This window comes from Leptodactylus fuscus, chromosome 11 (genome assembly GCF_031893055.1).
Source record: "Leptodactylus fuscus isolate aLepFus1 chromosome 11, aLepFus1.hap2, whole genome shotgun sequence".
Lineage (NCBI taxonomy): Eukaryota > Metazoa > Chordata > Amphibia > Anura > Leptodactylidae > Leptodactylus > Leptodactylus fuscus.
The window spans coordinates 50,666,245-50,690,296 of record NC_134275.1 but is presented as its reverse complement, the minus strand read 5'-3'; the positions used below and the strand labels follow the sequence as shown (position 1 = coordinate 50,690,296).

The 24,052-nt window shown below is 44.6% G+C and overlaps 1 protein-coding gene across 2 annotated transcripts in view; it reads right to left on the bottom strand.

Moving 5' to 3' along the window:
• Positions 1–8,505: 8,505 nt before the first annotated feature.
• The window catches only part of BCORL1 (BCL6 corepressor like 1), a 49,800-nt gene continuing 34,253 nt past the window's right edge, over positions 8,506–24,052 (bottom strand). For both annotated transcript variants that reach the window (XM_075260106.1, XM_075260105.1), the window contains 7 exons: positions 21,948–22,138; positions 20,893–21,102; positions 17,414–17,580; positions 15,627–15,772; positions 12,640–12,717; positions 11,180–11,342; positions 8,506–9,933 (listed from right to left, as the gene is read on the bottom strand). In XM_075260106.1, coding sequence (XP_075116207.1) covers positions 9,663–9,933; positions 11,180–11,342; positions 12,640–12,717; positions 15,627–15,772; positions 17,414–17,580; positions 20,893–21,102; positions 21,948–22,138 — 1,226 coding nt within the window. In that variant the 3' untranslated portion in view covers positions 8,506–9,662. The remainder of the gene's footprint in view (positions 9,934–11,179; positions 11,343–12,639; positions 12,718–15,626; positions 15,773–17,413; positions 17,581–20,892; positions 21,103–21,947; positions 22,139–24,052) is intronic.

Sequence of the window (24,052 nt, the reverse complement as noted above, 5' to 3'; positions counted from 1 at the left end):
GAAGTTCAGGGAATTACAGATAATTACACGTCTTACATCAGACCATTGCTGTATATACGGCACACACACATCATCTATTTATATCCCTAGTGCCCATGGGCAGAATAGATGATTTACTTAACCCTTCATACCCAGGTTAACCTTTTTGGCTGAGAGAGCCATGGACACCATATATATTATAATGTAATTCCGAGAGAGTCATAATAATCCCCCGCATTCCTGCACACAGTATCATGCCCCTTAGTGGCCCCTGCACACAGTATTATGCCCCATAGTGGCCCCTGCACACAGTATTATGTCCCATAGTGGCCCCTGCACACAGTATAATGTCCCATAGTGGCCCCAGTACACAGTATTATGTTCTATAGTGGCCCCTGCACACAGTATTATGCCCCATAGTGGCCCCTGTACACAGTATTATGTCCCACTAGCTGGTACCCGCGACTTCGTCTGCGGTGATTGTAGAAGTGGGTATATACAGGCGCGGGTAAGGTTTTCGTAGTGTGTATAAGGTATAGGATATGAAATGTAAGTTTGTATCTTGTTTTTGCTGTAATTCAGAGAATACGTGAGACTTTTGTGTTGAAGGTAATTTGTATTTGAGCTGCTATACGGTGTTGTGAGAAACTGTACATAGTGACTTTGGGACAGAAGTATTTGAAGTTAACCCTTTCCCGCCGATGGCATTTTTTGATTTTCGTTTTTGACTCCCCTCCCTCTAAACCCCATAACTTTTTTATTTCTCCGCTCCCAGAGCCATATGAGGTCTTAATTTTTCCTGGGGCAAATTTTTCTTCATGATGCCACCATTATTTATTCTATATAATGTACTGGGAAGCAGGGAAAAAATTCTGAATGGGGTGGATTTGAAGAAAAAATGCATTTCTGCGACTTTCTTACGGGCTTTGGTTTTACGGTGTTCACTGTGCAACCAAAATGACATGTCCCCTGTATTCTGTGTTTCCTTACGATTCTGGGGATACCAAATTTATATGGTTTTATTTACATTTTGACCCCTTAAAAAAAATCCAAAACTGTGTTTAAAATTTTTTTTTGAAAAGTCGCCATATTCCGACAGCCGTAACTTTTTTATACGTGCGTGTACGGGGATGTATAGGGCGTCTTTTTTTGCAGGACCGGGTGTACTTTGTAGTTCTACCATTTTCAGGAAATATTATTGCTTTGATCACTTTTTATTCAAATTTTTATCAGAATCAAAACAGTGAAAAAACAGCGGTTTGGCACTTTTGACCATTTTTCCCGCTACAGCGTTTACCAAACAGGAAAAATATTTGTATAGCTTTGTAGAGCGGGCAATTTTGGACGTGGGGATACCTAATATGTATGTGATTCACAGTTTTTAAGTACTTTTATATGTGTTCTAGGGAAAAGGGGGTGATTTGAATTTTTAATCCTTTTTATTTTTTTTTTATATTTTTTTTACAAAAAATTTTTTGCATTTTTTAGACTGCCTAGGGGTATTGACATGTGTGGGCGGTGTCGCGGATTGTCAGAGCGGTGGGGGTCGGCAAACATGGCTGCTCCGGAGCGTTAAAGAGAGCCTCCTGGAGTATCGTTAAGGTGAGGGGCAAAGTGGTAAAGTATATGTATATGAGATTGTGTGGGGTTAGGGGCGAGGCTGTAGAGGGCAATATGAATTTTGTGGCTTGCTATGGTCCAAAGTGTGTGAGATTGCAGAGATGGTGATGTGAGTTTGGGTTTTGTGGGGGTCCTGGCACAAACGTATGTGCGCTATTGTGACGAAAAGTAGCCTATTGTTTAATCGGGTGTAATGACTATGTTTGTGGAAAATTTCAGCCGAATCGGTCGAGCGGTTTTTCCATGATTGAGGAACAAACATCCAAACACACAAACTTTCACATTTATAATATTAATAGGATAGTGGCCCCTGCACACAGTATAATGTCCCATAGTGGCCCCAGTACACAGTATTATGTTCCTTAGTAACCCCTGCACACAGTAGTATGTCCCATAGTGGCCCCTGCACACAGTATTATGTCTCATAGTGGCCCCTGCACATACTATCATGTCCCATAGTGGCCCCTGCACACAGTATTATGTCCCGTAGTGGCCCCTGCACATACTATTATGTCCCATACTGGCCCCTGCACACACTATTATGTCCCATAGTGGCCCCTGCACACACTATTATGTCCCATAGTGGCCCCTGCGCACACTATTATGTCCCATAGTGGCCCCTGCGCACAGTATTATTCCCCATAGTGGCCCCTGCACACAATATTATGTCTCTTATATGCTCCATAGTGGCCCCTGCACACAGTATTATTCCCCATAGTGGCCCCTGCACACAGTATTATTCCCCATAGTGGCCCCTGCACACAGTATTATTCCCCATAGTGGCCCCTGCACACAGTATTATGCTCCATTGTGGACACCAATGAACAATTCTGGGGTCTTTTCAGACCTCAGAGAAAATCGGAGACCCAGGGGGTTGATAAAAATATTTAAAAAACACTGTTACTTACCTCTCCCTGGCTCCGCTGCACTCTCTGCCGCTGTCGGCCATCTTCAATGATGTCCGGGATGTCATGTGACCGGGAATCCTGCATCACAACACATATGGACGCAGTCCCCAGTCATGTGACATCTGGGACCTCACGCAAGTAGGCCCCAAGCCTGCCTGGAGAGGTAAGTAACGCTGTTTTTTATGTTCCCTTACCTCTCCTGGGCCTCCGATCATTATACTCGGGGGTCCGTAAAGACACCCCCTCCCCCCCCGAGTATAATAGTGCTTGTGGGGCCCGCAGCCCGGTAGTTAGGCCCCTGTCTGCAAGCCACATCTGCCTCACGAGCCATAGGTCCCCGACCCCTGTTATAAAGCATTGCACAGTCACTACTGACTCCATACATTGTGCAGATATCAGCTTCAGGTGTCAGACCCTAACCATACTGATGATGACTTATCCTAAGGACAATATCTATTATCTGGTATCTACGCTTTTCTGCTGCATTTCGGAAATTTGTGGCCTCAGCCTCATGTGGATCCATACTGAACCAGATCCATAGAAACCTGTCCCTGGATTTTATTCTGCACTCTGAGGTCACATGTGTAATATCACACAAGGTCGATCTAGCTGTGAACATCTGTGAACATCCCAGACTGCAGTCCATATACAATATATACAAGGAGGCCTTGACAAACCCTATTGAATCTCATGAGACTGTTGGGTAAAGTGGGTGGAATCTGTTCAGTTTCTTACAAATGCTAATGTCGCGCTGCACAACAAATGACAACTCGTTTCCTAAAAACAATGATCACCTTAAGTGGAGGAACAGGAATATTCCTCGTGAATAGTGACCCTCTAAATATCCAGGGACATGCAGAGTAACATATGCATTTCTAAGACTGCCATGAGGTTAAAAAACATCCCATATTGTAATGTAAATCTGAGCTGTTTGCAAATGTAAACTGCTTTTTACTTGCAAAATTGCACCAAGGTGTGTTAAATCCATGTGCGGGCTCCTAAAGTGAGGGCCGCAGGGGATGGGAACTTTTCTGTTTACATTTACACCAAAATTTATAGTGCATGGCATTTATGAAGCGCGCGCACCAGAACAGAACGACACGAATGGTAAAAAAACCGTCCTTGTCGTCTCGTTGGTGAGACGCACCAGAGGGGACTAACCATGGCCAAGTTTTTGCCACATTGGTGTACCAACCACGTCCATGAATGGGGCTCACTGTAGTTCCCTGTATGGCCAGGTGGTTGGGAGGGGCACTGTGCAGGAAAATCTTAGAGGGGGCAAAGTCGCCCCCCCAGTTACAAGGTCAAACTATCCAGCAGTGAGACAGTTAATCCGGCAGCCTTGCCTGCATCGCGCAGTCACAGCGATCATGTGATCAGTCTTGTGATCACAGAGATTAATACATGCAGCACAAGGTGTGTATAGAGTGGCAAAGAAGAGGTTAAAAAACATAAATTCGGTTCATATTGCTCTCCATGTCAGTCTTAATTTTAGATGGGTATAGACCCCGCTGCCTCATCCAAAACCCAATGGGTCCAACAAAATGTGAGATATTAATACAATGTGGAATCTGCGGGTGGCTATTTATCGGATCTGAACTCTCCCTGAACCTCTGGAATTTGGGTCATGGGAGGGGGCGACATCTGGGAGCCGCCAGGAAATTCTCCACATTCTGCAGCGCTTAATTAGAAATCTCTGCTCAGGCACAGACCTGAACGCGAAGAAGGACGTGAACACTCAGCTCTACCGGAAACAGTCCCCGAACACTGTCAAAAACACTGAAGCTTTATTGCAGCACCAAAGCAGACACACGGAAAAGCATGAAGTGCACATGTACCAAGAGCTTTGTAAGAAGAGACTAGAGATGAGTTTGTAGCAAGTCAAGTTAGCTATGAATATCCCAAAAATCTTGAGCCGAAGCTGAGATTTTTGGGGTTTGTTACTCACGAATCATTATACTCCAAGATCTCTCCAGACCCCATAGTATAATAAGTGAAGGTCCAGGGGAGGTGCAGTCAAATAAACACTGGTACTCACCTCTCCTGGGCCAATGATGGTGTAAACACTGGTACTCACCTCTCCTGGGCCCCCGGTGATGTAAACACTGGTACTCACCTCTCCTGGGACCCCGATGGTGTAAACACTGGTACTCACCTCTCCTGGGACCCCGATGGTGTAAACACTGGTACTCACCTCTCCTGGGCCCCCGATGGTGTAAATAATGGTAATCACCTCTCCTGGGCCCCTGGTGGTGTAAACACTGGTACTCACCTCTCCTGGGCCCCCGATGGTGTAAACACTGGTACTCACCTCTCCTGGGCCCCTGCTGGTGTCTGTTGCCAGATACAACTAAATCTCTCTCCTCTGTGTTTACAGCTGGTTGTCTAGGTTACAATTCAGTTCAATGGGTTCGGTCTTACGCGTGCTACCCATTGAACTCAATGGGAGGCTTTTTTTTCCTATTGCTTTCAATGTGATACGCACATATCACGCGCATCCCAGTACCGTAGCTCTTCACAGTCAGAAGGGTGTTTCTGACACTGTCAGGAACGTACATCTGCACAATAGCACCTATAGCGCTGTGCTGTGTGAGCGGGGAGGAACGCCCCCTCCCCTCCTGATAATACTCGTCTATGGACGAGCACTGAGAGCAGAGGGAGGAGGCGTTTTTCCCCGCTCACACAGTACAGAGCTATAGGCGCTGCTGTGCAGATGTACATTCCTGACTGTCAGAAACGCCCTTCTGACTGTAAAGCGCTACGATACCGGGAGCAATAGCTCTTCACCCGGGGCACAGATCGGGAAAGCCGATAGTGTGCTGAATTCAGCGCACTGTTGGCTTTCCAGCGGTATATAACACTGCCTGTGCCAAAATCCATGAAAGATCCTCCTTAACCAATTTAAAGGTAAGGTAGAGGTATCACACTACCATTATTAGTCTGTTGCAGTCATAGGATGAGAACAACGGACATTAAGGCCCCCTGCACATGGCCCAGTGTACAACTGACACGAGGCCGAGTTTACACATTCTGTGATTTACTGACCTCTATGGGGCTTACAATATGTTCTGTTCTGATGACCCGAATCAGGTAGGACCTGCTATATTTCCATTACAACGGAACGAACCATTGGACACCCACTCAGAGGAGTATTGGATGGCACACTTGGTCGTGTGTATGGGGCCTAGCAGTAGTGGAGTAACAGACGTCCATCTACATTTGGTACCATTGACTATAATGAATGTAAAAATCAAAAATAAAATAAGTAAAAATAAGAATGGTGGAGAAACCGCGGTACAACACTTCTGGCTCCGTACAGGTGTCAATGTAAGTACTAGGGTGCCAGGTTTAGGGATCCTTTTAAACATGTCCTAATTTCTATCCTTTTCTTCTTAGTCTGATATTCACTGTGATATCTCTGATGTGATAAGACCATAGAAGTCTATGGAGATGGGAACGGGAGGAAGGACAGAGCAAGAAAGGAGCAAAGACTGAGGCAAAGAAAAGGGTGAGAACAAGATGCCACACCTCCGTTGGGAGATGGCTGGCTCTCTGCAGAAGACAAACACTGAAGTCTTATATTTGGCGTTTCCATGCCGTCTTCTAGCGGCGTATACCTTGCAGTTATATTTCCTGCATAATCTATGTGTCTGATTTATACCAGCCTTCCTATGATGAGGTCATTTTTATCCTTCTTATTGACCCTGACCCTTGACCCCGCCACTGTCTTTTATTCTATTGTTTAGAGGAGTTGTCCAGGATAAACTGAGAATTAAACCCTAAACTAAATTCCCTCCCCCCACCTAACTTCTAATTAGGCTACGTGAGGCCTTATCTTAAAGGGTCCATTTACATGGAGGAAAATGGTGCTGAATTTGGTGTGGAATTTCAGCACTGAAAAAAAAAAAGTCTCCCATTGACTTCAATGAAAGGCTTTTTTTTTCAGCACTGAAATTCCACACCAAAATTCAGCACCATTTTCCTTGTGTGAATGCACTCTAAGGCTCCGTTCCCACAGAGTAATGCGCCGCTCATTTAGACACGTAAACACGTGTCAGAGCGAGGCGCTTCAAAACAGATCCCATTGACTTCAACGCGCGCGCTACACGTTGAAATCAATGGAAGGCTTTTTAACCCAATGATTTCAATGTGTAGCGCGCATAAGCCGACACCCATTGAAGTCAATGGGATCTGTTTTGAAGCGCCTCGCTCTGACACGTGTTTACGTGTCAGAATGAGCTGCGCGTTACTCCGTGGGAATGGAGCCTAAGAGTCAGACTCCATGTACAAGGGGTATATCTAGGACACTTGGAATTGTACAAAGCGCTTATATTAGTCCTGACACACCGTTCAACCATGACAATGTAACGATAAAGACACGTAGAATATATCACCGTTATTAAACTATTACTTGTGCCAATCTAAAAATCTGTTTATTTGTTTTAGGTGTGTGATATGTCAGACCTGACAAAAGAGACGGTTTGCCAATGCACGCCCGGTAGAGGTGTCTGTGACCTGAGCTGATGGCTGTATCAAGGTCTGCTGCTTCCATAATCACATATCAGTATGCAAAGACCATCAAGGTGTATGTAGACAGAACCAGCTGTGGTAAAAAGTCAAAGCTTGACAAAAAAAAAGCACTGTTTCCTTGTAACCACCAATCAGTATAATCTAGTCCCTCCAATTACTGCAGGGTTTTATTGCAAGTATAAGGACCTCAGTATCAGTGAAAACAATTAAACATGTGCTGCACAAAGCTGATATTTATAGTGGTGCTATAACAGTCCACCTAAAATCCAGCTTCAACTTTCGACCACAGCTGCTCCTGCCTGCAGATATTTTTCCAGTTTTTATATACTGAGAAAGGATCACAGGACCAACAGAGGGCCACAGACATCCCTACCAAGCAAACACAGATTCTGTTCCCTTAAGGTTGAGTTCACACGGGGTATTTTGGTCAGGATTTTGAGGCCGTATCTGCCTCAAAATCCTGACCAAAAAGTCGGCTTCCATTGATTCAATGGGAGCCAGTCCTTTCTTTGTCCGGGAGCCGTTTGTTCCGGCTCCCGGAAAAAAGAATGGACATGCTGATTCTTCAGGCGGACTGTGCATCACAAATCCGCCTGAAGACACTCTCTCCTCCCGACTAGGCCCATTCATTTGGGCCTAATCTGGATCGCAGTGCCACGACTGGATGCTGCTACACTGCACTGACATCCAGTCGCGGCTGCCCCATATTTTGACTGGAATCTGCGGCAGCCTCCGCGTCAAATTCTGATCCAAAATACTCCGTCTGAACTCAGCCTAAGCCTGTTAGGTCAGACATAGCAAACCCCTAAAACAAATAAGCAGATTTTTAGAACAGTGAACGTAATAAAGTTTATCAACAAAGATGTAAGCTACATGACAGAGATAAAACAGGTGGCTTGCCTGGTGTCAGGAAAAATAAATTTTGGCTATATAAAAGTAGAGATATTCTAGTTATTTTATCCAACCTCTACATGCAATTGCAAGTGCAGTAAAAGCACACGGACCCCATAGACTATAATGGGGTCTGTGTGCTTGCCACCAGATCTCCGCAGGGATCATGCGGACAGGAAAGTAGTTTCCTGTCCGCATGACTTTCCTGTCTGCATGTTCTGTGCGGAGATCTCGCGGCAAGCACACGGACCTCATTATAGTCTATGGGGTCCGTGTGCTTTTACTGCACAGCACTTGAAATTGCATTTGGTATTCCGTTCGGGGGGTCCCCATGCAGGTTCCCCCGGACGGAATACCAACGCAGATGTGAACGAGGGGTAACTGTGGTTCCTCAGACCTTAGATCACAACCAAGTGGAGACTTATGATGATGTGACTTCCCGAACTACGGTGACTCTCATGACCCCTATTCAAAGCATCTACAGATTGACGACGATAAAACTAGGTTACCAAGTATTATTATAACTAGATAGGCGGTTTCCATAACATATGAATAACGGATTGTCCGATCCTTCAAATCAATATTTTTTAGTTGTATTTTTGTTTTTTTTTAGCACCCGTACAATAAAACTGTACCATTTACAATAGAAAGAAAAAAAAAAATCTCAGTTCAAAAGAAGTTAAAGTGCCGCATGTTTCATGGCGCGACACGCGGCCTGCGCCCCACAACACGGGAGGAGCTTTTGTGATTTCATTCTCACTTTTTGTTGACTTTTTCCTTCCCAGGAAGCGAACAGTCACACACTTTTTTGAATTTTCTTTTTTTTTTTTTGCTTTTTTTAAATTTTTCACTCCAAATTGTTTGTTTTCTTTTTAAAATTAGCATTTACTATAAAAAGTAAGAAGCATTGGATGAAGCGGGAAGAGGAGCCCTGAGGACAATCACACACATTTCCTCCTTCCCCGGTCTCTAGCCATGCTGTCTATGGTATCGCCACATACTGAAGCATCTTAGTGGTGTAAGGTGTGACCCGAACATCACACCCCGCGGTTGTATCCGTCAGTACTCAGAGCTGTTCGACGTGTCCTGGGTAAATTCCCTACAGCCTCCCCGTGTTACGTGTTATCAGTAGGCGCGCACAATGCTTGGAGCCAGTAGAAGACCACGTTCCTGCAGGTTTAGTGGCTCTTGCCTGGTCACCCCTGCTCCCATGATCCTCCTTGTCATCCACAACGATTTTAAAGTATTTATTTATTTTTTTATAAATGGACTGGTCTGAAAGAAAGAAAAAAAAAAAAAAAAAATCTGGAAATTTTTCCTTGGCTGTGGCTGCAAGTCTCTTCTGACAGCGGAACCATGATTGTCTATCCCGAGTCGGGTCAGTTCATCCATAATGTCTATGGATAAACCAGTGCATTACTCAATTGAACACAAATTTAATTTCATAGATGTTCGAACGTAAAGAGTCTGAACGAGACAAACATGGTGGATGTATGAAGGATCCTTCAGTGGGGTGGTGACGGTCTAGAGGAGTTTCCCCATCACCCTCTGATGCTGTGCGTATAATCTCGTAGAAGCAGAGAACGGATGAGCAATGGCAGGTAGACTGGAAACAAAGGGTGCGACCAAGAGCTGCGTTCACCGCTTTGGGTGATGCCGGAGCTGTCTTCTCTCCCCCTGTTTTATTGCCTCTAACGCAGCTGAAGGGTCTGGCCTGGGAGCTGAGGTTGTTTGTCAGCTGTTCACGCACTGGAATTCCACAGCGGAGCCCAGGAGCCGGATCAGTTCGGGTTCGTATTTCACTAGCTCTACCATTTCTCCACTGTCCTGCGGCCACAGGTCCATTCCCTCGGCGGGCGTGAGGATCTGGCTGCTAAACACCTGTCTGGTGAACTCCTTCTTTTGCATGCTGGCAATTTCAAAGTTGGGATATCGAGCTTGGAATATCCGGGAGGAGAGCTTCAGCTTCTTCAGGACGTCAGACACAAGGAACCAGTTACTTGGCCTGTTGATAGAAAAAATAAAGAATATTCAATGAACGAATCGTGAATGTCACATAATGGCTTCAGTACGGGTATCACGTGTTTCCTGACCGACTCTCCTTTCAGCATAGGCCTGCCGTTTTAACCCCTTAATGCACCATGATGTAAATGAGCTGCCACTATGGCATACAGTTGATATCACAATGATCTTATGGGCAAAGATGATAAACCGGACAAACTGAAGGGGTTACGAAATACACGTTAGGCGAGTCATTTACATTTTATCAAGATCTGCGCAATCCTGAGGTTTAGCTCAACCTCACCTGCACAAATGCACAGCAACTGGGCTACATGCAATTGCTGTCTCTTCCCATTTGCAAAGGGAATGTTCTAATCCTTGCGATGATTTACAACTGTAAAGGCCGGACAATTTGTTTTCTACATAATATTGTGGGAGGTATGCAAAAAAAAAAAAAAAAAAAATGCAATTGCACCATTTTTTTTAAGCAACTGGTCACAAGTGCACGACCTCCTCCACTATGTGAACCTGTTGTGAAATCGCAGCCGCACGTCGTCTTCTCTTCATAGCAGCGGTGCAATGGGAAAAGGCTGGAAATACAATGCACAGGCCGCTAGGAAATAAAGTTTTGCAATGTAAACAGTAAAGGGGTCAACAGTGTGAGGGCAACTAACCTGCTGGAAATACTGCCCATGTGAGAATGGCCAGAACCAATAGTTAACACTTATCCACAGGATCGATTGCGAGTGAACAAAAGGGTTAATGCTAACAGAGTTTTTTGGTGCTGATTTTGACGCTGAATCCACCTCCATATCAGCTTCCTAATAGAACTCCAGTATGAATCCCCCTAAGGGATTCATACTGCACTCCGGCATCTGTCAGCTCCTCAGGTTGTAAATGGAGCTGCCCACAGGCTTGACCGACGACGCTCCATTCTACTTTATTTTTCTACGATCCTTAAACAAGTCAAAAAACCCCTTTAATGACTTGATTGGACTTATTTCCTTTGTACCTGGAGTTGCCATAAACAACCACAGTTACATCCTTGACAAGTGGCAATACTCACACTCAGGGCTGGGCCTAGTAGCCTGGACATTGCACAAACAGAAGGCACATAGTAAAAGCACAATACTTTGTTTCACTGCGTACTATTGTAGTCTATTGTACTGAAACATCCATTTTGGATTAGCAATGTTCTCCTGATGAGGCAAACGTGTTAGGTCTATGCCTGGCACTGAGCAAACACTCACCCGCTGGTTAGTGAGACGTGCAGGTTGTAGCAGGAAATGAGTGGTGTGTCCGAAAACTCAAACAAAAAGTTGTCTTCCTCTTGCTTCTCCCCTTCCTCCTCCTCCTCCTTAGAAGTCTCAGAAGTGTCCAGAAGGATGTCATGGCCAATCTCATCTTTAGGATCTAAAAGACAGATCAAGTCAAAGTGTGATCAGGACACGAGTGATCTGCAACCTGTGATTCTCCTCCAGGCCCAGCACAGGGCCGCAGGGTGTTGTCCATGCTGGAACTTGTAGCTGCAGAGGTGGCAGAAAGCCACAGGTTGTAGGCCAGGGATATGTCAAATACGTTATATTTTCTGCACAGTCAAGACTTGAAAGAAAATCTGATATGCTGACTATTTTCCGTAAGGATGTGATGTGTAAGTTGCCGCCGCGTTTTTTCCCGCAGTACTTTTTGGCTGGGGATGTCCCATGGGGCCTTAGCCTAATAATTGATGACCTATCCTTAGGAAATCCCACAGTTCAGCTTTTAGGTGCGCACTGCGGCCTCTTCACTATTTACCCAGCACAGCGCCACACACTGTATAGTGGCTGTGCTTTGTACTGCACCTCATCCCATTCTCCTGAATGACTGACCTACAAACAGGCCATGTGACCCCTAAACGTGACATGACGTTGCCTCACTTAGCACCGTGGTCATATCAAACAACTGATGAATTAGTCCTGAAAAACCCCTTCAATGACAAAAATCCAGGAAAAAATATCACACTCCGTCTCAGTAGGTCATTACTCTGTATCTGCTATACATACTAAAGGGGGTGCATGGGATATGTCATTGATAAGAAATAAGTGGGGGACCCTCGGGTGTTGGACATTTGACTGGGCTGTGACCTCTTCACTGTTCCCATAGCGCGCCGTCTGTTTCATAGAATCTAATGCGATTACCACCACCTTCCATTCACTTGTATAGGATTGTAATTACATCATACGGCTGCTATGAAACAGATGGACTGCGGTGTAAACAATGACATGTTCATCATTGCTTATGCAAGTGCTTCAACCCCTTCAAACAGCTGATCAGCGGGGGTCCCAGGTGTCAGACCCCCCCACTGATCTCTTAATGATAACCTGATATGGGCTGATTGCCAGGAAACAACGATTGTAGTTCACCTGATCATTAGCCAGTGCAAACATGGCCACCATCTTGCTGACAAACAAGTAAGTGGGAATAAAAATACTTGCACGTCAGTACTACACTTTCCTGTGTGAACAGGGCATATATTGCCAACATGTTGCAGAGTGCACGGGCTTGTGTAATGTCTTCCTGCTCTGCCTCATATAGATATAATGCAGAACGGAGGTGGAGATCAATCCAGACTGAGAATGCAAAATAATGTCTGAAAGTCAAGTTACAGCACAAGAAAGAAAAGGGGTCCTTAAAGGGATTTGTCCAACTGCAAACCTATGAAGGCGCTTACCTAATACAGAGCTGCTATAGAAGTCCCAGGATGCTCGAGGGTCTCCATCAGAACGTCCTCGCAGATCGGAGAGGTAATCTAAAAGAATGACGAGGATATATCCGTGTCAAATTCCATAAAATGTATTAGCCATTAGTGAGAGGTTATCCCATGAATCTTATTCACGCCAAAAGACCTGAAATGATGTTACTGGCTGCGATTCTAGCAATGTTCTGCTTCCATGTGCAGCCTCCTCCCCCCTTCTCCTTGTTACTACACTCTGGGATTTATCAGTCTCCTTCCCCCTCTGGCAGCTGACAATAAATCCTGTCTTATCCCTCCTGCATTAGGCGTCTTCTTAGCTGTACGCTAATCTGCACCTCATGTCAAACTACTAACGGATGGCCAATCTTAAGGATAAAAGTTGGATAACACCTTACACTGGTGATAACTTATACAAAGAAGGTCAGATAATGGTGGAAAAAGTCCTTTAAGGAAATGTTCAAATGCCCAAATTCAGGAAGAATTTGAGTTGGTCAAAATCTACTCCAAAAACCTGAAGAGTCTCCTGCAGAAAGCAGCGGCTCATTGCACATGGCTCTCCTATGCCGGCCATGCACAACTTGTAATACTAAGGGTGCATTCACACTGAGTAAACGCTAGCTTATTTTGTAGAGTAAAATTACACTTGTAAATTTTGCTATCCCATTGACTTCAATGATATTTTTTTACAAGTGTAAAAATACGCCTGTAAAAAATACGCCTGTAAAATGTCATTGAAGTCAATGGGATAGCAAAATTTACAAGTGTAATTTTACTCTACAAAATAAGCTAGCGTTTACTCAGTGTGAATGCACCCTAAACCTGCAGGAAGGCAGAACAAAGGAAGATAAGAAGACAAAACCTAACAATGTCAACTTTTCTTTTTTTTTTTTTTTTTTTTAAATCGAACAAAGGAATTTCCTAATTGTACAGACATCTCAAAAGTCAGCGGCCTGGAAGGATTCTGCTAATTTTAGTTTGGGGTGAAGCTTATTTCTGGCTGCTGTCTATAAACAGCGGATATTGTCAGGCCCATTATAAAGCAGGCGGCTCCGGCTGTGACAGAGCCCGATAGAAACTGCAGCAGCTATATACTGGTCTGCACTACAGTCACAGACATCTATATACTGGTCTCCGCTACAGTCACAGACATCTATATACTGGTCTGTGCTATAGTCACAGACATCTATATACTGGTCTACGCTACAGTCACAGACATCTATATACTGGTCTTCGCTACAGTCACAGACATCTATATACTGGTCTGCGCTATAGTCACAGACATCTATATACTGGTCTGTGCTATAGTCACAGACATCTATATACTGGTCTGTGCTATAGTCACAGACATCTATATACTGGTCTACGCTACAGTCACAGACATCTATATACTGGTCTTCGCTACAGTCACAGACATCTATATACTGGTCTGCGCTATAGTCACAGACATCTATATACTGGTCTGTGCTATAGTCACAGACATCTATATACTGGTCTGCGCTACAGTCACAGACATCTATATACTGGTCTTCGCTACAGTCACAGACATCTATATACTGGTCTGTGCTACAGTCACAGACATCTATATACTGGTCTGTGCTATAGTCACAGACATCTATACACTGGTCTGTGCTACAGTCACAGACATCTATATACTGGTCTGCGCTATAGTCACAGACATCTATATACTGGTCTGCGCTATAGTCACAGACATCTATATACTGGTCTGTGCTACAGTCACAGACATCTATATACTGGTCTGCACTACAGTCACAGACATCTATATACTGGTCTGTGCTACAGTCACAGACATCTATATACTGGTCTGCGCTATAGTCACAGACATCTATATACTGGTCTGCGCTACAGTCACAGACATCTATATACTGGTCTGCGCTATAGTCACAGACATCTATATACTGGTCTGCGCTACAGTCACAGACATCTATATACTGGTCTGCGCTATAGTCACAGACATCTATATACTGGTCTGCGCTACAGTCACAGACATCTATATACTGGTCTGCGCTATAGTCACAGACATCTATATACTGGTCTCCGCTACCTTTCATGCGTTTCACAAAAAAAAAAAGAATTATAATAAACGCTCAGGAACTTTCTTCTATAATCTTTCTTTTGATTTCTTGCTATTTTTGAGCTTGTGGCTTTCCGTCAGTGACTACAAATCTTCTCCTGCCCCTCCAGACAGTCGCCGCAGCCGGGGCCCTGCTTTTCCCTTAATACATCCGCAGCACAAATCTTACTGCAGCCCTGACAGTCTGTTCTACGTACCGGCCTGGTGTCCAGATGGTTAGGCTAAGTTGACGTGGCGGATTTTTGCGACAGGACCAGATTTCCTGCGAGTTTTGGACTGAATCTGTTCGAAGATGAGGGAAGACATACCTGCCTATTTCCACAGGCTGATTTTTTTCAGCTAGCAGAAAATGAAGCGTCTGCCTCCCATTGAAATGAAATAACAGCAGAATTTTTGCAATGGATTCCACCGCGTCAACCAGCGCTTAACTGGTTTTGAATTGTTCATTCCCCCGAGGGATTTTATGGGTTAAACGTCAGTATTTCTGGATGATGTGACCATAACGAGCTCTCAGCAGACAATCCGCCTCCTCCCTCACAGGTATTTACTTGTATTATGGGGGCTGGCTTTCCTATAACAATGATCTATTCAGCCAGTCCTCATCGTACAAGTAACATGGCGGAGGAGGGAGGAGGCGACCTGCGTGACCCAGAATCACTGGAAAAGCTGGTTTGACCCAGAGGAAGTAACAGAACCTGGCTAACAAAACTCGATTGGCTAGAACTTTATTCACCTCTCTCAGTTTGTAACTCCTGGATGTAAAAAAAAAAAAAAGAAAAAAAAAAAAGCAGAGATCCTAAAAAAAGTTTTAAAAAAATTAAAACAAACATGTAAAAATTGCAAGTAAGTATAAGACTTGGCTAACCCTTACCACTTAGAAACGTCCTCATGGCTTCGCTACTGGCCAGCTTCATAGGCGTCTGTCCGGAGTACGTAGCAAGCGTTGGGTCCGCACCATAGGAGAGCAGAAGCCATACGGTTTCCAGGTTGTCATTGACCACAGCGTCGTGGATGGGCCTGTCACAAATTTGAACATGTGTTAGCACCAAATGATTTTTGCAAATGAAAAAGCATCTTGCTACGTGAGAGCAAAGTGCAAAGCGGTACAGAGCTCTGGGCAAGGCGGGGTTGATCTATGTCAGAAAATAGGATTTCATTATCCTGCAGGACGCCGGTAAATTGACACTGACAAATAGAGGCTACATCAGGAGATGGGATGAAAGTATCCTTCATCAATCCTCATTAATTATGTAGATCCAATTAGGCCAGACCTTTCTATGTGAGCTAGGATATGTGAAGGAGTAAGCCCAGCCTTTAGACGTGACATACTCCGCAACCTCCCAATCTCCCTTTGTCCTCCAGAGGGCAATAAATTAGCAGCTCCTACTTTCTATGTCGCATCCTGTATGTATAATCTCTATGGAAACCGGGCAAGCGGCCATGACAGAGGCCCAGGAATAGAAGACGGCTTAGGCCTGACTCCAATGGAGACGACAGTGAGGTCTAAGGCTGTGCTGCTGCTTAACCCGCTGCATCCATTCATTCCTATGGTTGCGTGCCGCTTCGAATAGTACTCGCTCATCTCTACTCGTTACACTTCAAGAGAATGGGGCTGAGCTGCAATACCAAGCACAGCCACTAGAGAACGTATGGTGTGCCTGATATTCAATGCAGAGACCACAGCGCTCATCCAAATTGCTTCCACCTATCTGGTACTGACAACCCAGAGATACTTGGAAAACCCTTTGTTTTATGCAGATAGTGAACCCCATATAGGGATCACAATGTACATTTTTCCCTATCAGTATGTCTTTGTAGAATGGGAGGAAATCCATGCAAACATGGAGAGAACATACAAACTCTTTGCAGATGGTTTGTCCTTGGCAAGATTTGAACCCCGGACTCCAGAACTGCAAGGCTGCAGTGCTAACCACTGAGCCAGCATGTGGCCCCCTTTGGAAAATCCTTTTCTACAACCCTTTTATAAGTCAGAAAGGATTGTTACGGCAACAAGTGCTTGCTCTGGAAGACACCATATCTCCATGCAAGCCAATAATAGCCTCACTACCAGTATGTGCAAAAGTTTTAGGCAAGTGTAAAAAAAAAAAAAAAACCTACATAGTAATGATTTCAGAAATAAAAGGGTTAATAGTTTATTTTGGTCAATAAAGAGAAATGTAAATCCCATCAATATTTGGGGTGACCTTTTCCCTTTGGAGGAGGAGTCCTGGAAGGGATGATATGGCCCCCAAAGATATAGCCCTGATCTCATCCAGTCTGTCTGGGATGACAGAAGGATTGGAGCAAGCCGACATCTACAGAAGATCTGTGCTTAGTGCTCCAGGATGGCGGCGGGAACAACCTCCCTGCAGAGTCCTGCCAGGATCTGTCTGCAAGTACTGAGAAGAATTGATGAAGCATAAATGACAAACGTTACACCAAATATTGATTTACGTTTCTCATTGACTTTTTTTTGGAAATTGATAAAAATAAACTATTAACCCTTCTAACTCTGCAGCACTTTTTCCACCCCTGCCTACAACCTTTGCACAGTTCTGTAGGTGGACGAGCGTGATGCCGGTGTCTACTAATAACCGGCTTTATTAAATGACAGAAATGTCTGTGGACTGTTGAGCAGATTCGCCGTCATCCACTTACCTGGTCCCATCCTGTGCGCTGCAGTTCACATTTGCTCCGTTCTCCAGCAGAATCTGTAAGATGGACGTCCAGCCGCGTGCACAAGCTTCATGTAGGGCTGTGTACCCTGCGTTATCCCTGTGGTTGATGTCACCCTGATCTCGCTGCAGGCAATACAACACAACGTCCTGGGGGGAGAGAATTACATTTTTAAAAGCTTTTACCTTTATATACAGTGAAAGGATTTTTTCCTATGACAGATTTTCTGCTTCTCTATCACCAGACCGACCTCCATCCTGACCACAGATCACCTTTTTGAGCAAATGAGTCTGCGGGAACCTCTTTGAAAAGACTCTACGTTAGACTTCTAGGGACCAGAAATAAGACGGGGTTATGTTTGGGGACAGAATGAAAGGGGAAGAATGGTGGTGATAGGAAATGTGGGGGGTACGACTTAGCTTATGAATTTGCAGCTGTGAGCCAGTGCAAAATGAACATGTCAAGTGGGGACTATGATGGAAGACCTCGCTATTATTGGTCAGGACTTGCAGATAGTTGCTGACCACAGGAAGCATCGCCTCCTCCAAACCATCATGGCAAAAACAAGAACAAAGACACCGAGAGCTCTAAGTGTAGTATCACTTATAAAAGAAGCTTGAGTTTTATGCTATAGGAAAGAAGAAACGACCAATAAAGCCTCTCACCTGAAAGGGTTGTGATAGAGTCACAACACCTATGTCAGTAATTGTAAGATAGGCCAGGTTAGAGTGGCAGCGGTTCCGTCTGGAGACACCGGAGAACCGGGAAAAGTACAGGGAGATGGATGGGATCAGGGATCCGCGCTCAGAGGTCGTATGAGGAAATGATGGGTCCAGAGTTGACTTAGTTGAACAGGAGGTTTTTAATCAAGATAAAAACAGTAGGCATCTTGATTAAAAACCTTCCGTTCAACTAAGTCAACTCCGGACCCATCATTTCCTCATACGACCTCTGAGCGCGGATCCCTGATCCCATCCATCTCCCTAAACCATCATGGCAGACGTACATACCGATACACGTAGATAAGAATAGAGTCATACTGCAGACCAAGAATGATGGAGACGACCGCCTATGTCTATGTATGTGTGTCGGGGTGACTTGTGTCCAGTACTCTGTTTGATTAGTCCTAATCCAGACCTGGTTTTGTGTGGTCTCCTGATATGGGGTGGGGTATCAAATACAAAAGTTGGAGCTCTTTCATCATTATTTGTACTTTTTTGGGACTGTATATCATTGGATGCTGTCACCTACGTTCTGTATACATTCTGCGCCTGTTGCACTGTATACATACGCAGTGGACATAAGTAATGCTTTTCTGTGTGCGTTGTATATAGTAACTAGTGCTAAAGTGATACCCAGCCCTCGCTCACATGACTTTCACAAATTTTGGTAGCCTTTAGCGTTCTCCTAAGCATCTTTCCCGGTCACCTAGTAACACGGTCCCTCCTTTTACGTCAAGTATTTCTATGTTACGTTTCCCTTCCAGTTACTTAGCAACAGTTTCTTGATACTGGACCTGATACAGATTTAGGATACTACTTCCGCTCCATATTTGTCTCGGTCACTTCAGCAGATAAGATCTGACAGGATGATATAGTCACGTGACCTGGCTCGATACAGAGGTTACGGTATTATTTACAGAATTATTGTAACGATCGCTTATTTACTTGGGGGGGGGGGGGGGGTTACTGATAAAATTTGGATGGGTCATCAACATGGGGGCGCTGGACGTCAAACCACCGATCTCATACTGGTGACCTATCCTAATAAAAAAAAAAAAAAAAACTGGAAATTTGATGACCTTCCTAATATATAAATCCTGGAGACCCTCTTAATCTTCCATCAGCTTTTTGAGGTGTCTTATAGTGACATGCTGGGTTTAGCACGGTTCCTGCCCTTCGTGTCTAGTTTTAGGATACCTACCTTTTAGGACAAAATGAATAAATCTGATTCAGTGAATCGGTTTTTCCTGAAGTGTTCCTTTAAGTTTGCTGCGTATTATTCAAGAAACATCAGTCCTTTCCATGACTAGGTCTCCTGACATCTCAATGCTTCTTCAGTCTGTAATCTAACAGATTGCTTGACCCCCCGAGGATTGTCAATGGGACTGCTGCTAAATATACCACATCATCCTTCACTCTAATGGATCCTCCTCTCCAAAATCTCTGACCCTTCTATTTGTCTCTATGTTTAATAATTTAGTAGTGGCAAAAATTCATCATCGCCAAACTTATCTGAAAATAACTGAACCCAGCCATAAAGCCCTGGTGTGAAATCGCCTTAAAATTATTTCCTGTCAAATCAATAAATCCTCTTATCGTAAAATGGAACCTCCTGCGACGTGCAAATAATCTACTTTGTGTTCCAGTTCGCCGTTCTTATGTCCACACTCTGGGAACTTTTTTCTCCTATATATATATAGTGTATATACTCGAGTATAAGCCGAGGCCACTAATTTTACCACAAAAAAACCTGGGAAAACTTATTGACTCGAGTATAACTCTGGGGGGAAGGGGGGGGGGAATGCAGCAGCTACTGGAAAATTTCAAAAATTAAAATAGTTGGAGTTTTTGGGTGCAGTAGATGCTGGGGAAGGGGAGGGGGTGTTTTGGTTGTCTGTCTGCCCCTTCCCTGAGCTCAAGGACTGGGTTTTTTCTTCCCGCACTTGGAATTCAGCCTGGCTGAATATAGGGTATCTGCAATGCTCCTATTAACCCCTTCCCGACGGAAGAGGAGCACTGCAGATACCCTATATTCAGTAGACACAGTTTATGTGTTTCACAGTCATTTTCTACTTTTATATGTATTCTAGGGAAAGGAGGGATTTAGAACTTTTCTTTATTTTTTTATTATATTTTGCTTAAAGCTTTTTCTCCCCCCCCCCACTATTTTATGGGAGATTCTATACATTACTATTGCGGCTGGTCATAGACCCCCCCCTCCCAAAAAAAAAAAAAAAAAGCTGTATCCTGGACAACCCCTTTAATGTTGGCCTCCAGTGTGTCACCCTGCCCCTGATTAGATATTGAACACATTATATACCTACATATTATACACCCATCTGTTGTTCGGTTGTATCGCTTCCTTTCATTGCTTTCCTTTTATTTTTGTATTTTATGCTGCCATCAATAAAGGTTGTGAGGTTTTCTAGATTATAAATGGGTCTAGCACTTATTTCTAGGTCAGCGATATGTGGTTTTCATGTTGATTGAGGAAGCTCCAATGACAAGTGTCCCTACATGTAGTCAGTTACATCACTGGAGTCTCAGCTTACGTGACATAACTGTCTATATGTGGACACTCGCGTCATCTAAGATTCCCAGGGACAGCTAAAAGCGGCACCGGCAAAGGGGGAAACCCTGGCGACAGAATCTCTACCCGGTTTGGACAAGAGTGTCGCAGTTGGTGTGCCGCCTGTACCTGCGCCAGCAAAGGTGCAAACACCTTCCAGCTCCTCTCACCTTGTATCCCAGTCGTGCTGCCCTTTGTAGCAGGGTCTCCCCAGCGTTTTTATTCACGATTAGTCTCCTGGCTTCTGGAGGCATATTCTGGTCACACGAGCCAAAGCTATTGGTACGACGAGACCGGCAGGGGGTTCCTGGTTCATAGTTCTTCCTCGGAGATTTGGTGGGGGTGCTTTTGGGAGACAAGCTGCTCCGTCTGCCTCTTCCCTATAAAATTACAATTGGATGAGGTCAAGTACTGTAGTGCTGTATTGTGGAAAGTCATCAGAATCTTTACAGTAAGTTTGCAGGACATTCATAGACCAAACTCTGCCATCACTCATCAGCAGAGTGCAGACTGCCAGTGCTGTCTATGGATTGTCAGACACAAGGAGCCATAAAATACGCTGGGCAAGCTGCGCGCGGGTTCACACCTGCGCCCCGCTCTCCGCTTTGCAGGTTTCAGTCTTCTGCCCGAGAAACTGGACAGGAGACGGAAATCGGCAGGCAGTTTGCAAACCCATTCACTTGAATGGGTTTGCAAAGTGTCCGCCCGTGAGCGTCTTCTGGTCTCCACGGCAAAACCAGGTTTTTGGTTTTTTTTTAACCGGACACAAAGTCGGACATGCAGGACTTTGTGTCCGGTTTTTAAAAAAAAAAAAAAAAAAAAACGGTTTTGCAGCGGAGACCAGAAGACGCTCACGGGCGGACACTGACTGACGGGTTTCCGTCTCCTGTCAGGGTTTCTCGGGCAGAAGACGAAAGACCAAAAAGTGGAGACGGGGTGCAGGTGTGAACCCGCCCTAACAGGGTATCTCGGAGGGAGCTCAGATGTCATGCAGTCTTTCTATACTAATATTAAGGGACATCCAACGTCTAACAAGAGGCTTTTTGTGAGCTAACAAGGGTTTAACCCCCGGGACCCCAAACAAAAAACTGTTATCAGCAGCCAGAATCGGAAGCAGATCGCTCTCTTCTCCATATAGCAGACATACTGAGCTACCATAGGAATGAAGATTTACCAAAGATTCCTTAAACTTGTAGGTATTGTTTGGTGAGGTCTAATTCCCTACCTTGGCCTCCTCATCTGTGCTGCCTCCTAGATGTTTGGTCTTGCACTTGCGCTTTCCAGAAGGTTTCTCTAGGATCTGTAAGGAGTCCTCGAGGCTCCCTCTGAAGGAGCTGTTTCGGAGATCGGTCTGTCGCTGGTTACTCCTCAGGATCTCGCCGGCTTGGTCTGGTGATAATTTCCTTTTCCGGAAATCTGAATAGAACAAGAAAAGAGTGAAATAAAGCAAAACTGAAAAAAAAGAAGGCTCATCCAAAATAAAAGCCGACAAAATCATGGGTTTGTTATTTCCTAAGAAAGTTTCCTTCAAATGTTAAATGTCTTTTGTCGCCGGCTGTATACCGGGTTTTCATCGCTCTTTGGTAGACGCTGCGCGGCCCCCAGCTACAATATCTAATTAGGGCAACACATCGATCACACAAATGCAATGAGTCGGGGAAAAAAGCATGAAGCCAAAGCAGCAGGCCTGACTCTAACCAGCGAGAAGAAGCAACAGTGTTACTTTCACTCCTGATACAGGGAATACCGTCACTTCAATTAACCCCTTAATGACTGCCTTAAAGCCTCTTCACGGCATCATTTAGGGGCCTTCTACTATTATCTTGATAGACAATAAGTCCTACACAGGTGTCTTGTGCTCAGATGTTGGCAGAGCCCCTATCCTACAGCTGAGACCACAGAAACCTCATACATCAGGCCATGAAGGTCGTGTGTGTGCACTAAGATTTTAATCCTGATTTTCTTGTTTTTGGTTAAATGATATGGCTTCCTCGTCCTACCACCCAAGTATCTGACTACAGTGAATACGACCCCACACATCGCATACTAAGGACTTATCCTTCTGACAGCTCATCAGTATGACAACTCGCTTTTGGGCCAGAAACAACTGCAGTTGTGTAACTTTTCTACAGGCTTTGTTTTTACAACGTTCACCGGGCAGCCAAAATGACAAGACACCTATATTCTACAGGCTGGTACGATTCCGGTGAAAAAAAAATTCTTGGAGTCGCCATATTCTGACACCAGTAACTTTTTTATATTTGCATGTATGAGAATGCATAAGGTGTCTTTATTTTGCAAGGCCACATGTAGTTTTTGGTTATATTTACATATATTTGGGGGAATGTCTGATTTTTTTTTATCACTTTTTATTCAAATTTTTATGGGAGGTGAAACTGTGAAAAAAATTACAAGTTAGCTCTTCTTTGATTTCATGGACAGGGCATTTCTGGACATGGGGATGTATAATATGTTTATTTTTGTTCACACGGGTTGTTTTGGTCCAGAACCTGAGGCGGAGGACTCCTCAGGTTCCGGTCCAAAATACGGGTAGCTGCGACTGGATGCTGGTGCAGTGCACTCCGCTCCAGATTAGGCCCAAATGAATGGGCCTAGTCGGAGCAGGGAGCGTCTTCTGGCGGACTCGCAAGGCGACTCCGCCCGAAGAATGAGCATGCCGTTCTTTTTTCCGGAAGTCGGAACAAACGGCTCCCAGAGAAAAGAACTAACCCATTGAAATCAAAGGGAGCCATCTTTTTGGTCAAGGATTTTGAGGCGGATACGGCCTCAAAATCCTGACCAAAATAGCCCGTGTGAACTTAGTCTATGGGAGTTTTGCTATATAACTAGACAAGCCTGAATAGCTATATAGTTATGACAGGTCTGGTAGACTTTATTAGGCTCCCGGCTGTCATAGGAACACTGCGGGGGGAGCCACCCTTGCACCAAAAAAGGTACGGGGCCAGTGGGGACAGACCTCGGGGGCTTAAATTAAACTTTGGGCGTTATCAGAGAGTAATACCAGTAATTACAGTTCACCTAAAATGTGCCAAACAAGGAATGATGGGAGACTCAGGAGAAACAGTCTAAGGCTAAGACCCCACGGGCCGTAAACGCAGTGATAAAGTGCTGCAGGAAGAACCGCTGCCGGATTGCATTGCGGTTCTTTCCGCAGCGCTTTTAAGAGAAAGTTCACAGAGTTTTCCTCCGCGGACTTTCTCTTCCTATTATATCTACGGGAAAGCCGCCGGCGTTTCCGTAGATATAATTTACATGCTGCGATTTGCAAAGCCGCAACGGCTTTGCAAATCGCAGCGTGTCCGCGCTGCA